Source organism: Phalacrocorax carbo, chromosome 10 (genome assembly GCF_963921805.1).
Source record: "Phalacrocorax carbo chromosome 10, bPhaCar2.1, whole genome shotgun sequence".
Lineage (NCBI taxonomy): Eukaryota > Metazoa > Chordata > Aves > Suliformes > Phalacrocoracidae > Phalacrocorax > Phalacrocorax carbo.
The window spans coordinates 8,663,469-8,679,847 of NC_087522.1; the positions used below are offsets into that span (position 1 = coordinate 8,663,469).

Consider the following 16,379-nt stretch of genomic DNA (forward strand, 5'->3'; position numbering starts at 1 on the left):
ACTACAGCTACGTTCATAGCATGAGCAGTATAAACTCTCATATTGTAGAGAATCAGAAAATCAGCCTAGTTACCACTTCAAGTCTGACTTACAGTAAGTAAAAAGAAGGTCTTAACTGCCTTTACAGAGAGCAGGGCTCAGGTGCCAGGAGATACCAGAGAGTTGAGAGTTCTGTAACCTGAAAGCAGTCTGTATTTGTTACTCCCAAAAGTAACAGAAGTCATGTTCTGGATGTTGCTTATTATACCTGGATGAGTTTGTTTTCCCACTTAAAATACTACCTTATTAAAGCACGCTTCTCATTTTCAGTAATTTTGTTAGTAAAAGAGATCCCTACTTCAAGATAAGATACAACACTTACTTTGCCAGCTCCTCATCCTTGATCCTTCTCAGTTCAGCTAATTCAGCATCCCCTCTTTGATTTTCTTTTATTTTTGACCTCAGCACTTTTTCATGCTGGTAGGCAGGAAAGACCTTTGTTGTAAAAAAGATTTGCACCTGACGCATCCACATGCTAAATTCCTCGTCATATTCAGGTTTGGTTCCTTTTGGTTCATCTGCAACATGTAAATTAAACATGTTTATTTAGCAGGGCGCTTCTATTTCAAATGTGTTTTGGGCTATAGTATTTCAGACTTGATATTCTGCAATGGTAAAGTCTGGCTTCTGTGTGGTACAGAAGATGACAACCGTGAGAAACTTTTAACTGATGCATGTAAAAGGGGATGGGCCTTTTGTGAGCCTTCAGAGTGACTTGTCCCTGGGAATGGCATCAAAAGACTATGAATTCTCCCCTTTAATTCTATGGTAGATGTCTTCTGTAGTGATCTGATGACAGTTCAGTATCCACGACTCCTGTGCACGGGGGAACGGAGGAATGAATGTGACTACCTGAAAGAAGAGAATTGCATGCAAGCATCCAGTTGTAGTGACTGTCAAAAAATAAGCTGGACCCAGCTGCTGGTTCTTTAAGAAACAATGTTTTTTCAGATCTGTAACTTTTCAGTCATCAGATCTCAGTGAAAGAGCTGATGACTACACAAAGATCCTTGTCTACCTCTGTTCTTGGGTTTGGGTTCTTTATCTGTAGAAAACATTTAACAAGCACAAAAACCAACCCTGATGAGATCTGCTCATCAGCCAGAAGGGAGATGGTATAAAAGGTTACTAGCCTCAACACAGGAAAATGCTCTGATTTCTCTTCTGCATGAATGTTGGCCTGTCATAAGACACCTTCTCCCAGCTAATGGTGGCACACCGTTTATAATAATTCGTATATTAAGTAAAAGAAGCAAGGCATAGCAGTAATATCTTTTATTTGTCTAAGACATTGAGCTTCTCATAGAGTAAATACAAATTACAGCTTACAGATACCCTACAAATAAAATATGGCATTTTAAAATTAGGAAACTACTTAAGTCAGCACTTAAATGACTCAATTATTAACTTTCATTTTCTTTTAAAAATGTCCTTTAAAAACTTTTTGAAGTATCTTCCTCCAGAAATAATGCTCATTTACTGCCCTCTTGGTGACAAGCTGCAATCTGCATATACAATTAAAATGTCACAATTCAAGAGCTACAAGGGATTTTTTTGTGTTAGTCTTAAAACAGTTGGACTGCTTTACCTGTCAATTCCTTTGCTGGACAGAAATCTTGTTCTTTTTCTGCATCCGAGGTGAACAATGATGGAACATCTCTGAAATCTCCATGAGTTGTGTGAAATGAGTGGACAGTATCTGATATTGCAAAGAAAGAAAATTAAGATTTCTGAAGTCTATAATTCTGTGCATTAAATATCAGGTTTGATCTTCAGCACAAACAAATATAAATTGTCGTCATCTGCCCTTACAGCTAGACCTGTGGTTGAAATACTTCTGTACTGATGAAAAGTTTGTTTATAATGAAGGCACAGTGCAGAGTTCAGTGTCCCGTTTCCATGCCCAAATGAGTGGAACAGAACAGGAAAGTTTTTAAAAGCCTTTAAGTTATTTTTAAGGAAAATGTGATAGCTTCTAATTAAAAATCACAAAAAGTTCAGATTCAAGACTTGCCCGGCTATCTGTGTATAGCAGGCATGGAAAGCTAAACAGAAGCCTTGTCATAACTGCCAAACTGAATGAGGCTACCCTCTGTAATTGCAATACATCCAGCTGTTTCAATGATCAGCTACTGTTTTAATCATCTTTAAAGCTGTAGAAAGAGTGAACCTCCTCTAGCACCACTGCTTATAGATGCTTATGGTAACCACAGTACTCACCCAGTAGAAATTCTTGAAGAGAATGCCCTCTGTCTTCACAAGGTCTCAGTGACTGACAAGAAGTTTTAAATTACTAAATGCCTGGACTTGTGTTCAAATTAAAAAGTGAAATCACATATCCATTTCAGTCATGCAAAGTCCTATCTCCAAAGCACTCTGCCAACCAAATGCATCCCACAATTATGCCCCTGTTTCAAAACACTGAAATTGCAATAGTGCTTCACACTCTCAAATGTTAGCAAATTGGTCATAACCCTTTTCCTTTGACACCAGCTAGGGAAATAGGATTATCCTATTTCAGAGCTAGGGAAAGACAGAAGCATGGAGAATGAAAACTCCTGTTCTTAGACATGTCCCTTTGTTCTTACATGTTGCTCTACATGGTATTAGTCATCTGTTCCTGAAGGAACAATAATGAATGGCTATTCCTGACTATAGGAATATGCTCCAGGAATTACATTGAGTAAAAAGGAGAGAACAACATCCAAGAATATATCTGAGAAGGCAACTTTGAAGTCTTTCCAATTGTCATCCCAAGCATCTTCTGCAGCCCGATGATGCCACTCTTTTCAGACGAGTGACAGTCAAAGTTTCACAAAAACTCAGGTCAAACACAATTCTGTGTTCTAAGTGTTGGTATATGTTCTGAAAGTCAAGAATTTTCCAAATTCTCTGTCTGATTTCCAGAATTCCAGTATAAAACAGCAATCCTTACTATCTTACCCTGAAATCACAGGGGTAAAACAATCCATTTTTGTTCTCGGAATATCAAGAATCTCATTATAGTCATACACTGGGTACAAAATCGTAAAGGTAGTGAAGGTGAAAAGTTTGCTGGAAGAATTCTGAAACGTATTTTAGGAATTATATTACAGTTACCTTCCCCAGTGCTTCTAAACCTCTCTGCCCACTTCTCAGCCTCTCACTCCCCACCTTGCGAATAAAGATAAAGCTGTAGCTTTATTCACCACTGTTTTAGTTCATGTAGAAGGTACCACCTAGTATTCTAAATAACAATAGCTGAGGGTATGTGTGGGAGCAAACATTTTGTTAGCAATGGAAATGAACCACTTCTAGGCTCATTCATGGATCCAGGCATGGGAATACATTGTATTTAGTGTCAGATTAAATTCTAGTCCCTTTCAAAACTTAAAACTATCTTGGCTACTCTGTCACCCATGAATTGCAAACCTTCTGCCCCATCTTTCAATGTGAGCTTTTTACATACCTTGTGTTTCTTTATTTTGTCTTGTGATATGACATCTTCGCTTGAAGACAACCATGAACAACTGTAAAGCTCAGCTGCCTCAGAAATGTCATCATTTATGTGTGTACCAATTATACTTCTGCTGTAAGTGCACTGATAAAAAGTAAATACAAGAAGAATTTTACATTCAATACATTTTAAATTAAGATTTTCTTTTAGTCTTGGAAAATCTGACTATTTTAACTGGACCATTTCACTGTGCAACTGCATTAATGCTTGCAGTGATGCAAGAGAATGGGTTCCATAGGATGGGAACAATTAGCCAGAGAACGGGAAGCGGTGGTGTACAGTGACACTACTGGCTTACAGAGACTGTGCAATTAGGTGTTTGTGAATGCTCTTTGAATTAATAAAAATACTTTAATCTTGTGCATATTTCCAAATGATAACAATTCTAAGTCATGCCTTCAACCACCCTATGCATCTAAATTGCACCAGTGTCACAGGCAGCATCTTACAACCTACAAAATCCTTATTCAAAAGTTCAGCAGAAACAGAGTATAGCTTAACTGCTGGGAAACAGCAAGTCTTGCTGCACACAACTACTGCACTGCCATCATTACAGGGCAATTTTAGACATTCAGCTTCAAGCAGGAGAGGCGTATCTTCCACCAGTCAATTAACCTGTCAATTCCCCTTCAAACACTGGAAGACTTGCAAGTACTTTATATGTAGTTATCTAGGAAAATGTGCAAGTGTGTTAAAACTGCCTATACTGATGTTACAATCTAAGGTAGCACGAACATAAAAAGCAGGACCCAGTCAAATGACTGTTTATGCAAAAAGAGGAAATTGGTTTCTATGTTCAGGAAACATGGAACATTTGCAGGGCCTGACTTCACCCTCTAAGTGAATATATAATAATATTTAACAGGTCTGCATCTACTTTACCTGGGACAGAGAATATTTTGGGTACAGAGACTCATCTGTGGTTCCCTCCGAGAGGCCCTCGACTCTAAAGCCACTTCTTGCCTGACAATCATGATCTACTTGCTCCTTAATTATATCACTGGTAACATACAACAACGCACAATCCAGAAGAGCTTCAACAAATTCAAGAAAAACCAACTAGAGTAAAACAAACACAGTGATTAACTTATTCATTTTTGCAAAATCCCTTCATCAACGGGCATATGAACTTGAGCAAGCAAAGAACTCAAAAGTGATTGCTTGCGAAGCCTCACTGGCCTCATTTATCTACCCCAACATCCCTTCTTCTGAAGAAAAATTTGAAACAGCCAAAGCTCAAAAAATTCACAAGTGAAAAAATTCACTGTATTACACCTTATACAAGTCATACTGAAATAAAATAGTGCATAGATTTTTGCTGTAGCTGGAGTTACGGGAAATATCTCGTAACAAATAACACACAATTATTGCTATTACCGAAAACATTTAATTGAGTATGATGCTTCCAGACTCCCCAAGAATGGCTGTATAATGAATCCTTTAGTAAGACTTACATTTATACAGTTTATCAGATAACGTTTAAAACAATAAATTCAATTATGTCATTTACAATAGACTGTTGCTGAGTAAGAGCTAATTCTTTAAGAGTGAAGGCCCTCTGTAGCAGGCTAGCTGTCAGGTAGTACAAGCAGCTTCTCCAGTCACTACTTGACCTCACTGAGGTAGCAGCACTTCACACATCACTAATCAGGTTTCCTGGATCCCCAGATTTTCAGGATCAGTGGGTTCACATCTTAACTGACCCATCTTAACATTTCCAGTGCATACCTCGGCAGCTGGAAGTGCTGAGATTCATCCCTGCATATCTCTGTACACACATACTGTCATGTCAGGCAACTGCCCCACAGACAGAACTCTTCATAGCAGCAGTCTCCTAGAAATGGTATTCCACCCTCTGGGTTATAGCACTCTTTAGGAGTTATCTGTATGGTAAGGTATGCTGAGACTGTACTAAGAGGGATAAGATAATACACAAAACATAAAAGTACCTGAGCTAAACTGGAAAATATAGGCAGAATGAAGGAAGACAAAAACAGAGGCTCAAGCTTATACTCTTTATTTTTTGGAATAAATTAATTAATTTTCCTCCTGTTCTAGCAGATTGAGCAGTATTGGCAGTATTTTTTAAAAGTAATTTTAATTGTTCCTGTATCAATGAACTATGATATATTTTCTTCCATACACACCTCCTGCTCCAGGTTGGTACTACTACTGTCATGTGGAGAGGGGCCATCTTTGACAAGTATTTCCACAAGTCTTGAAGCAGTTAATTGTTTGCTGAGAAGTTTAAAATCCTGGGTAACAGTAAATACTAGATGTTAATAGCACTTAAGGCATTCCCACACACACCTAACCTAACTCCCTTTAAAGCCTGTGTCAAAATTTCTCGTGGTTTCAAATAATACTTCCACACATGTAATTAACGACAGAGTGAAATTCTGGCCCTACTGAAGTCAATGGGAATTTTTCCTAGACCACAAAAACAGCATTAAGAAAGAACTTGTGAGAGCTCATAAATAAAAACACTAAAAAATAGTTTTGCTATCTGATATTTTTATTCTTTTTTTTGTTATTAAAAAAAGGCTTGGATTTAAACAGTGACAGTGACCCAAAACCCAGGCCTATCAACAGGAATTGTTCCCTAGCTTCAGTGTAATCTTCATCTTTCCCTGAATTACTGAATTTTAGTTAAGAATCTCATGTTCACCTTGCAGTATATTAAATTAATACATTATTAAAATGGTTTACTGTGTTATTTCAAAAGCCACCAGTCTGAGTTCCACCAGTAAGACAAGACTCAAAGGCTCTGTGCAGAAGCCACAGGAAGTATTTTTAAACGCTCATATAAACTGAACAAATAAAGCACATCTAATCACAAAAAATACAAAGAAAAAAAACCAAATCTGATTATTACATTCAACATCCAAAGGAAGTGCCTCATTTTCATTGTGGGTTCAAATGGAGGTCTGGTGCTCGGTCTACAAAAAGCTCTGTATATTTCCCAGCATTTGTCAATGTAGCTCATGGCAAAAACCGTACATCGTTCTTCAGAAAATAAGATACCTTTAAGAATTAATTGGGAAAAAATAACAGTTACAATAAAACTGTGATGAACGCAGTACTAACTGATGAACAGAAGAAATGTCATTACTTACCTTGGACACAACAGGCAGCAGGAATAACATTCCTGGACATCATTTCTGAGAAACACTTATGCAGATAAGGACCTTTCTCTCTACAGTTGAAACAAAAATACTCTTGTTTGGGAAGACTCAAACTGATTACACTGAAATAGATTTCACTAAAAGATGAAACTTACTTGTGGTCTTCATGATAGATATGAAATGCTAGACGAATAAGGTAAGATAAAAATGTTCTGAACAGTAAAGTCTCATGTGGACAATGTATTTCCGCAAGTGGTGTTTTATCACCTAAAAAATTGAGAAAATAAATCTCTCTTGCTACCATGTACATTAAAATGCTTATAGGCATATTGACTTATCAGCCTTTCTTATCCTCTCCATCTCTACCTATCACAGTGTAAAAACACTCCTGGAAGAATCAGACCAGACACAGCATCACTTCCAAACAAGCAGGTTCTCAAGAACTGTCCACCTACAGCTGAATCTTACCAAATTCCCTGTTTCTAGAAATGCATCCACTCAACATATAGGGGCTGAAGTTGGAGTTAAACCCTTCATGTACTACAGAGACTGCAGGGCATCCCACTGCAGGTCTAAATGGAACTGATTGATTAACTGGCTCTGTGGAAGATTAAAAAAAAAATCCAAAACATACTACATGCAAACCAAAGTTAAGAGCACTGGGAAAAAAAAAAAAGAAAAATATTTATTTCTTCTACTTTGCTTTCTCAGACCTCTTAAAACTACATGTACTAGTAATGGCAAGACCAGGGGCAAATACAATTTACCAATTTAGAACAACTTTTTAAGTGGTATTTTAATTTTGCATTTTCCCACCTAAGCACCTGAAGCATCTGGAGAAACGTTAATGCATCCACTGAGAACTCACAGGCACAGAGGTACTAGCTCAGGCCCGCTTAACTACCAGAGTTGAGCTATCGGCAGAACTTGCCACTCCAACTCTCCACAGCTTACTATCAAAATTCCTAGATTCTAGGCCCCAGTCAACAGAAATACAAACCACTCAATATCCGATCCATTTCGGCAAGAGTTATGTTGGAGTGATGAAACTGGCAGTCCTTCAGAAATCTCCAAAATTGGAGCTTAGTCATGAGGAAGGTGTTGTCAAGAGAATGATCACAGCCTAAGCCACTGTAGAAGGTATAAACTCTTCTCAGTTCTGTAATATGCCTCAACACAGCAAATTCCACCTAAATAAAGCAGGATATGTTTTCAGCATCATCTCACAGCAAGTAGGGATCAGCTTGTATTGGTCCTGTAACCGGTCATATAATTATTTTGATCTTGTAACTCTGAAGAGCGTATCCCTGGTTAAGTGTGTATGAGAGCATTACTCAAATTTAGTTATAATACATATTTTTTGGTGACTGATAAAAATAAACTAGTGTCTGTCAGCAGGCAAACCTCACACTAGATAAAGGTAGTTGCTGAATGCCCTTCCAGATATGTTAATGTTTTTTTAATTGTCTTCTAGTGGAAGCTCAGGAAGAGGCAATACTGTCTAATCATTCTTTTTGCTTTTGTTTTCATGGCCTTCAGATTTTTGAATAGTTTTCTAATGAAAAGAGTTACTTTAATACAAATAAACCAGAAATAAAACAATATGAAACACACTGTGGGGGGAAAACTGAAAATATCAAACAGTAGACTCTTACTTGTTTCACTTCTTCATGTCTCTTTTCCCCTGGCAACACGTCAAGCAGTGAAGATATATCCAACTCAATATCTGATCCCAGAATAGAAGTCTTTCCTGAGCCATTAATGGTTGTGATGTTTTCTACTATGCCAACAAAATAAATTAGAACAAATTAAAATGAAGGTAAATATATATATACACACACACACGGGCAAAATAAAACATATTATTCCTTCTTATCTCACTGACTTCAAACTGAGAATAACAGACTTCTTAACAGTGAGAAGTACAGATTTCATAATCAACAGCATAACATCTGAAGAGCAATTTTGTCAAATCCAAACCCTAGCCAAAAGGAAATGCAAATACTACATAAGCTATGAAACTTTCAGACAACACTGTTCCAAAAGCATTACAAGACATAGTGTAGATGTGCACCCAACTCAAAGTGTCATGCACAGGAAACAAGAAGCGTAGGAGCAAAAGTAATTAATTATTAAGATAACTCCCATCTTTATCAAAATTATTTGAAGAAATATGTCTGGCTCTTCAGTAAGTACGAACAGCTTCACATTATAGTAAAAAGGAATGACAAAATGTGAACTGAGTGGAATTTGTTTGCTTAAGCTGCTTACCAGTGTCAAAAGGACTTCCTGTGCAAGCGGCATTCAGCTCTTTTGCATTCATTGCATGTACATGAGAAGCAGGATATTCTACTATATGATCGTCTGTGAACTCTCCTTCATAAACACGACCATTCTTGAAGACAAACTTCCCCTACAGACAGAATAGCTTGATTAATTTCAATATAAATATAAATCAAAGATCAGAAAAATAACACTAATGCTCTCAAATTTCCTTTTAAGAATCTTGCCTAAAATGCAATATATGAGATAAAATAAAGCAAAATAATTTTTCCTACTCTCTTGTATGAAGTATTTTTTAATCTGTTAATTAAAGTACACTGCTGGGATGAAGAATTGCCTATATATATGTTTGATTTTGAGAAGTATTTTGAGGATAAAGTATTTCCCCCCATGTAGAAAGACTTGTTTGCAATCCTTCATTTGCATATGTGGCACTCTGCTCACAGGCTTTTAAAAACGGTCTGATAATGTGAGAACATCTCCATGCAAGGATAGCTTAGAATCTGTTAGCCCATAGTAAAAGAGCAGAAGTACTGACCAACCACTGCAAAAATCAAGATGCACCTATTGCACTGAAAATATCCACAGTAAAACATGTTTCTTTATATACACAACACACGTCTAACCACAGAGTTAAATCTGTGGCCCTTTCAGGTCCTTGGAAGGGACTCCTACTGCTTTCAGTGGACTCTACGTTGGGATTCCATCCACAATGCAAATTGAATATAGTTTTCCCGTACAGAAATCTAGAGATCCACTACACAGGGCAGAATAGTCTCCTCTGGTGGTGTCTGTAGTTTTGTCAATGCTCACCTTGCCATGCTTCTTATTACAAACCCATTCACCATCGTACACTGCTCCACTGGCATATATGAACTTCCCATGTCCGTGTCGTTCCCCATTTACAAAATCACCTATGTATTCATTCCTTAACGGATACTGAGACACAGGCGTTCTCTTCAAAAACCATGTGTGGGTGCCGTATCCATGCTGAAAAAACATTGTGTGCTTAAAAAAAAAGTCTCCAGAAGAGCTACAATTGCTATAGGTCCAGACTTTTAAAAAGGAGAACCACCTAGGCATCTGTAAGAGTCACTGTTGGCAAATCTCTCAAATAAAAGCACCCAGCTGACAGCTGCAGTACTTCAAACCATCTGTAGAACTATATTCTACAAAGGTACACAGGAGAAGCACTCAGAGGATACCCCGAAACAACACATTCTTGAGCAAGCTCTACCAACAGGACTCCTAAAGACATCCTGCCTGCCTGACTCCTTTTGACTGCGATGCTGAACAGCCAGGTGAGGAACACCATGCCAGCCACGATATTCCAGAAGCTGGACTCCTTGACAGTTTTATGCAGAGTGAAAAGACAGAGGAAGTAGATCATATTCTTCTTCCAATAGAATAATAAAGGGAAGGAACAGAAAATGCCAGAAATCTACTCCTTCCATCACAAAACTTTTCTAAGGAACAGTGTTGTCTAATATTTTACAGGTGACACAGAAGCAAATTGCCACATATACTCACTGCTGAAGTAGTATCTCAAGCTAAGTATAGCCACAAACATGTAATTTTTAAAACTTTTTTTAATGAAAAAGGTCTATATTTTCCATTAGAGAATTCAATTATCACTTTGTAAGACTAAGTCAAAAGCCTTTTAAAAATTTGAATATTGCTTACATGAGAACCAACCTAAACACATAGGGTTAAACAGCACATATCTGCTATTTCACTGGCAAAAATCATACAAAGCTCCTTTGATCCTGCACAAAACTCCCCATCTAGTTTTACTAGACTAATGGACAGATGCTGAACTAAAGAGGTTTCTGGGGAAGAAATTATTACCTGTAGGCCATACACCCAGTGTCCCATATACTCTTGATTAGCTGTCAACCATCTCATTCTTCCTTTTCCATGACGTACATTTTTCTCCCACTGACCTTCATAGATATTTCCAGACTTATAGCTGCAAGAAAACAATAAAAGTTAATGACTCATTCATAGCAAATTCGGAGTGGATCTTATGAAAGCAAGGGTTATGCAAAACTTCATTGCTAATAAATTTAGCATATATTAATGCTAAATATAATAATTAATTTGAAAGTTGGCTCACTGTGACATGGATACAGAGGTTTGATTGTACCCACTGTTTACCTCCTATTTTTGACTTACAAATCACTCTAAAAATATTAACCAGTACTTCTAAGAAGTCTTCGCCATAGCTAATCAAAATATTCTTTTATATATAATTCCACAGGTAATTAATCTATTTATGAAAGGAGCTCCATCTGTTCAAATGAACTGAGTTTATTTGTTTTTAAATGTTGATCTGTGGTTTGCCAAAGCTGATTTTGCATTTAGTCTTTAGACTTTTTTTTGTGGGAATGATCAGCATAAATATACTAACTTAAAAATGTAAGCTATAGAGAAGGTCTATTTTATTACTATTATTTATTCCACTGCAGAAAGTACACACTACGATGAAATGGTAGCATTTGTATCCATTTTAAACAAAAGAGAAACTGTACAATAATATATGTAAAATTTAAAAATATGAAGATAAGAACATGTTATCACGTTTACCATCTCATTCCCCATCCTTCTTTGACGTTATTTACCCAGTTGCCTGAATACCAAGAGGTATGTTCCCGATCATAATAAATTGTACCCTGAAACAAACAGTATAGTCAATTTAAATACTGAAATATTCATCTGCATTAATAAAACACTGCATACCAATTATATAAGACATGTAATCACGCTCTTATAGTCACTTTAGGACACTGTACTGAAAGCAACTGAAGTGATAAATAAAAAAGCAACCTCTTTTGATGAATAATAGTTAAGACCTTAAAAAAGACCAAGTGTTAAAAAAAAGCATATTACATTACGTCAAAGTCAACCATGCTTTTCCAACCACTTAGAAATACTTGCAGAGAGTTAACTTTGGCAACTTAATCACAATAGTCACTCTGAGGTAGATCTGTTTTCAGGCTTGTTCAGAATTCAACTTCCAACAGTAGGTTTACAGTGTTAATTGTTCTGTCTTTATCTGATAGCTTCCTCTCAGAACAAACTGGACAGATCATTGCACTGGGGACCATCCACAGCAGCCTGTGCGATTTTAGTGTCTCATTAGTGACAAAAAACAAAAAACCATGTGATTAGAATGGAGTTTCCTCACATGCTGAGCATCAGTCTTCAAAACATCAGGCCCAGAAGAGTGTCTCAGTCTGGATGCACAAACCAGAGACAGATAAACACACTACTTGACTTTTAAAAGTTGGAACTAGATGTTACTTACACTAGATAAGGCAGTCTTAACTGTAATTATCATAATTGGTCTGCTTAACATGTTTGAGAGGCACGATCACTGTGTCATTATTGGGAAGTTAATTGTTCTGTCATTGTTATGTGGCTACTGACACATTCATCGTTTTTGACTTTGTCATCCTTATGACATTATGTCATCCAAATGACATTTGTAATTTGTGTTCAGTTTTGGGCCCCTCAGTACAAGAAGGTGCTAGAGCATGTCTAGAGAAGGGCAACGAAGCTGGTGAAGGGTCTGGAGAACAAGTCTCATGGGGAGCAGCTGAGGGAGCTGGGGGTGTTTAGCCCAGAGAAGAGGAGGCTGAGGGGAGACCTTATCACTCTCTACAACTATCTGAAAGGAGGTTGTAGTGAGGTGAGGGTTGGTCTCTTCTCCCAAGTTACTAGTGATAGGGTGAGAGGAAGTGGCCTCAAGCTGCATCAGGGGAGGTTTAGATTGGATATTAGGAAAAATGTCTTTACTGCAAGAGTGGTCAGGCATTGGAAGAGGCTGCCCAGAGAGGTGGGGGAGTCACTGTCCCTGGAGGTGTTCAAAAACCATGTAGATGTGGCACTTCAGGACACTGTTTAGGAGGCCTGGTGGTGTTGGGTTGATGGTTGGACTTGATGATCTTAGAGGTCTTTTCCAACCTTAATGATTCTATGATCCTCTACTTGGAGCTCCATAAAGGACAAACACATAACAGGCCGATTACTCTTATACCATTCTTCTCTTCCACTACAAACAAGGTCCCATCCCAAATGTTTTAATTAGCATTCATGACTTCAGAGAAGATCCTTAGGAAAAAGTAATCTCTACATAGTGTAAGACCATGCAACAGCACAAAACACAAAACCTTTCCACAAGAGTGCTTGCTGTTCCAGAAGGCAGTCACCCAAGACCATGTCCTCATTTGGTGTTCTTACCTTTCCATGTCTTTTGCCTTTACACCAATAGCCAATGTAAGAAACAGGATGAGTACCACTCCTGAAAAATCCAAATCCATGCCTAACTCCATTCTTGATTGACCCTTCATAAATGCTGCCATCATTCCATGTGTAACGGCCATTAAACATCTGCACATTCTTGACAAATGTTCCCTAAAAGATTATATTACAACATTTAAAAAACTAAGACTGGCTGTTCCCCAGCTACCTGGGAGAAGTCAAGCTTGCGGTTGAAATCACTGACATACTTCTGCAGTTGGCACCCATACTGTACCAATTACTGCAACTTATCTACATTCCTTGAATTTGCACAACTAATTGTAGTTGTGTTATATTAAATTGCACTTTACCTCGTACTTCACTCCATCAGCCCACGTGTAAGTCCCTTGTCCATGCATAAGCCCTTCAGAAAACATGCCCTTCAGAATGAAGAGAACAGCATCATTTGCAAATTTGCTCTTACCACAACTGTAGCCTACAGTGACTGTAACATTTCAAAATGACATATTAATTCACCTCCAACCACTAGCTTCAAATGAAGTTTTAATGCCAAAAACCAACTGAGCTTTCAACGCTTACAAATTCCAAGCGCTCAACCTTCACGTATATTAAAAGAAATAGCCTGCCTGTTCTAAAGAAAAAACTTGATGCACTATTTTTTTTTTAAGTTTATACACTCACCTTATATGTATTTCCCCCCTCAAAATATGCAAATCCTTCACCCTCATACAATCCATGGACTTTTTCACCTTCATAGCTACAAGGAAAAGAAAACAAACTAAAGATGAAGATTTCAAGTCGCTGCCAGTAGACCTGAATCACAACAGACATATAAAAAATGACCTTTGATTTACCATGGCCTACACACAGGCCAGTTGTTGCATCTTGCGCAGGCAACAAAATTTCCCATTTTCTGCACTTTCCTCCTTGTAATATTTCACATAAATTGTTGTGTTGCCTCAGCCTCGTATTTCTTTCAATTAAGAAAACAAAGCATATTGGTAGCATTTACTAGCTTAGAACCAGGCCACCTGGTCAGTATGTGAAACATTACATATAATCCCCTTGAACTACTAAAGGATTTGGTTAACACTGCCATTCACCTGCTTCCTCAGTTTAGGATATTTTTAAGAGATATGAGCAGCCCTAAACATCACAAGTCAGCAAGAACTGAACAGTAGATGACAGAGCTACATTTTCTTCACCAACTGTCTGTACACTTAGACAAAACTTCACTGTAGGTGAACAAGCTAGAAGCGAGTGTTTTGGCAAGCAGAGAGTGCCAGCAACACTCTAGGATGCAAGAAGGCAGTGAAATTCCATGTATATCAGTCTCATAAGGTGTCACGGCTACCAGGTCTGAATAACTCAATTCACTGCCCCCAATCAAGAGTCAAATCCATGTTTGTGTAATGCTGGGTACACCAGAAATACTTGAGTAAGGAGTCTTGACTTCACTGATGGATTTCTAACAAGCATACCTTTTTACAATAACTTGAGTAAGAACAGGCTCCTCGTAGTATTGAGGAACATTATGGACTGGAGGTTCCTCCACTTCCTCTGGTTCTTTATCAGATATCACTGGATTTGGCTGTGTTTCTTCCACTCCATTCACTAAGGTCTGCAGATCTGTCAGCTTTGTTGAACTACTCTCAGCTGTAGTATCTTGTGGAGGAATAGGATGTACAGATTTTTCTGCTTTCTTGCCATCTTTCTTCTTATCCTTTGCCATAACTACTGAATTTCCTCAGTGGGTGTTTTCCTTCTGAACATTTACTGTCATATGTAACATTTTTTTCTCCTATAATCTGATATATAAAAAAAACCCCAAACAGCTAACTACATGGAGAAATGTCAAACCTTTTTGTAATTATTATGTATGTTTTCAGTTATTTCTGTAAAAACAGTTCCTCAAGACAGTGGTTTCAGCTTGTGGCAGGCAGACCACAGCGCTAACAGAAAGCAATGCCTGGAATTACCTCTAAGAAGTCCATGAAAACCACTAAAACAGAAGTGCTGTCAATAGACTTATTTCTGCTACATGGAGATCGCCCTCTTTACTAGGAGATTTTTAGGTCGCTAAATTTAATCATGTGGAAAAGTTGAAAACCATTTCTCAAAGATGAGACTTGGATGAGTTTCTTGAAAGTTACAGCTGCACAGGTATTGATTTCACTTGCTTTCAAAGTTATGAGTTACAGATTGAACCACAACACAAGAATAACCACTATAGTTACTTTGCCAGTTAAGAGTTACTTGGAGGTTACAGGACTGCTTGAACAGTTCCCGCTCGTTTCACAGACTGATGATCACTGCTTTGAAATACAACAAGAATCACATCCGCGTGCCGCAGTGGCGAGGGCTGACACGAACAGCCTCAAGCAACCGCCATGTTCTCACCACCGCTCGCCTCCAGCCAGCGCCTCGTTCCACTCGGCCAATTACAGTACCAGACCAACTCCGCCAGGGGCCCGAGGGGGGCAAGCGGCGGCCCCCCGTTGCCGAAAACCTTCCCCGCCCGCCAGACCCACCGCCGACCCCGGCCCCCGGCCACCGCCCCTCGCCTCACGATCGCCGCCGCGCCTCCCGCGCCGCGCAGCCGCAGTGCGGCGGTGGCGGCCGTAACCACAGCAACCACGGAGGGCAGGGCGGGGGGCCAGCACGGCGCTGAGAGGAGCCCGTCCGTGTGCTTGCTGTAGGGCGGGCGGTTGGCTCCGCGCTGCAAGGGGACACAGGAAAAGCGCCTCGTCTGGGTGTGTTTTAATACAAAGAAATCGTGGATGGAAATTACACTTTAGCAGATGTTGCACACGTCCCACACAGAAAACAGACAATTTATTCATGGTACTTGGCCCATTCGCGGGAGTGTTACAATGTGTATCCGCCCAGCGCAGCGGCAGGTGCTGCTTTGTGCACCAGAACAGCGGCGGCAGCACCGCTCCCTCAGCAGTAAATTGAGGTAGTAAGAAAAGGCATCAATAAAAACAAATACCTCTTAAGTCAAATCTTGGTCTTACAGAAAGGGAAGAGCTTAGCTGTTTGCTTTAATGGATTTGTAATTAAAAAAAGATAGTTTTCTAACTATGTTGATTCTACTGAGAGAATTTGGACTGACCTGATCAGCAGTGGCTGGTGAGACAGCTTTTTCTCATAGAATCCCAGTTCTTGAAAAA

At 38.7% G+C, this 16,379-nt stretch overlaps 1 protein-coding gene across 3 annotated transcripts in view; it reads right to left on the bottom strand.

Annotated features, from left to right (window-relative positions):
- The window catches only part of LOC104042221 (radial spoke head 10 homolog B2-like), a 23,902-nt gene extending 8,114 nt beyond the window's left edge, over nt 1-15,788 (bottom strand). For 2 of the 3 annotated variants that reach the window (XM_064461712.1, XM_064461711.1), the window contains exons 1-19: nt 14,688-15,788; nt 13,888-13,963; nt 13,557-13,625; nt 13,186-13,359; nt 11,530-11,615; nt 10,792-10,912; nt 9,757-9,933; nt 8,932-9,073; nt 8,316-8,440; nt 7,661-7,850; nt 6,816-6,927; nt 6,652-6,731; nt 6,411-6,559; nt 5,683-5,790; nt 4,418-4,594; nt 3,488-3,619; nt 2,260-2,311; nt 1,628-1,738; nt 362-557 (exon numbers count right to left, since the gene is read on the bottom strand). In XM_064461712.1, the coding sequence (XP_064317782.1) occupies nt 362-557; nt 1,628-1,738; nt 2,260-2,311; nt 3,488-3,619; nt 4,418-4,594; nt 5,683-5,790; nt 6,411-6,559; nt 6,652-6,731; nt 6,816-6,927; nt 7,661-7,850; nt 8,316-8,440; nt 8,932-9,073; nt 9,757-9,933; nt 10,792-10,912; nt 11,530-11,615; nt 13,186-13,359; nt 13,557-13,625; nt 13,888-13,963; nt 14,688-14,938 (2,528 nt within the window). In that variant the 5' untranslated portion in view covers nt 14,939-15,788. The remainder of the gene's footprint in view (nt 1-361; nt 558-1,627; nt 1,739-2,259; nt 2,312-3,487; nt 3,620-4,417; nt 4,595-5,682; nt 5,791-6,410; nt 6,560-6,651; nt 6,732-6,815; nt 6,928-7,660; nt 7,851-8,315; nt 8,441-8,931; nt 9,074-9,756; nt 9,934-10,791; nt 10,913-11,529; nt 11,616-13,185; nt 13,360-13,556; nt 13,626-13,887; nt 13,964-14,687) is intronic. The other variant, XM_064461713.1, reaches the window with a different exon arrangement.
- Nucleotides 15,789-16,379: the final 591 nt, after the last annotated feature.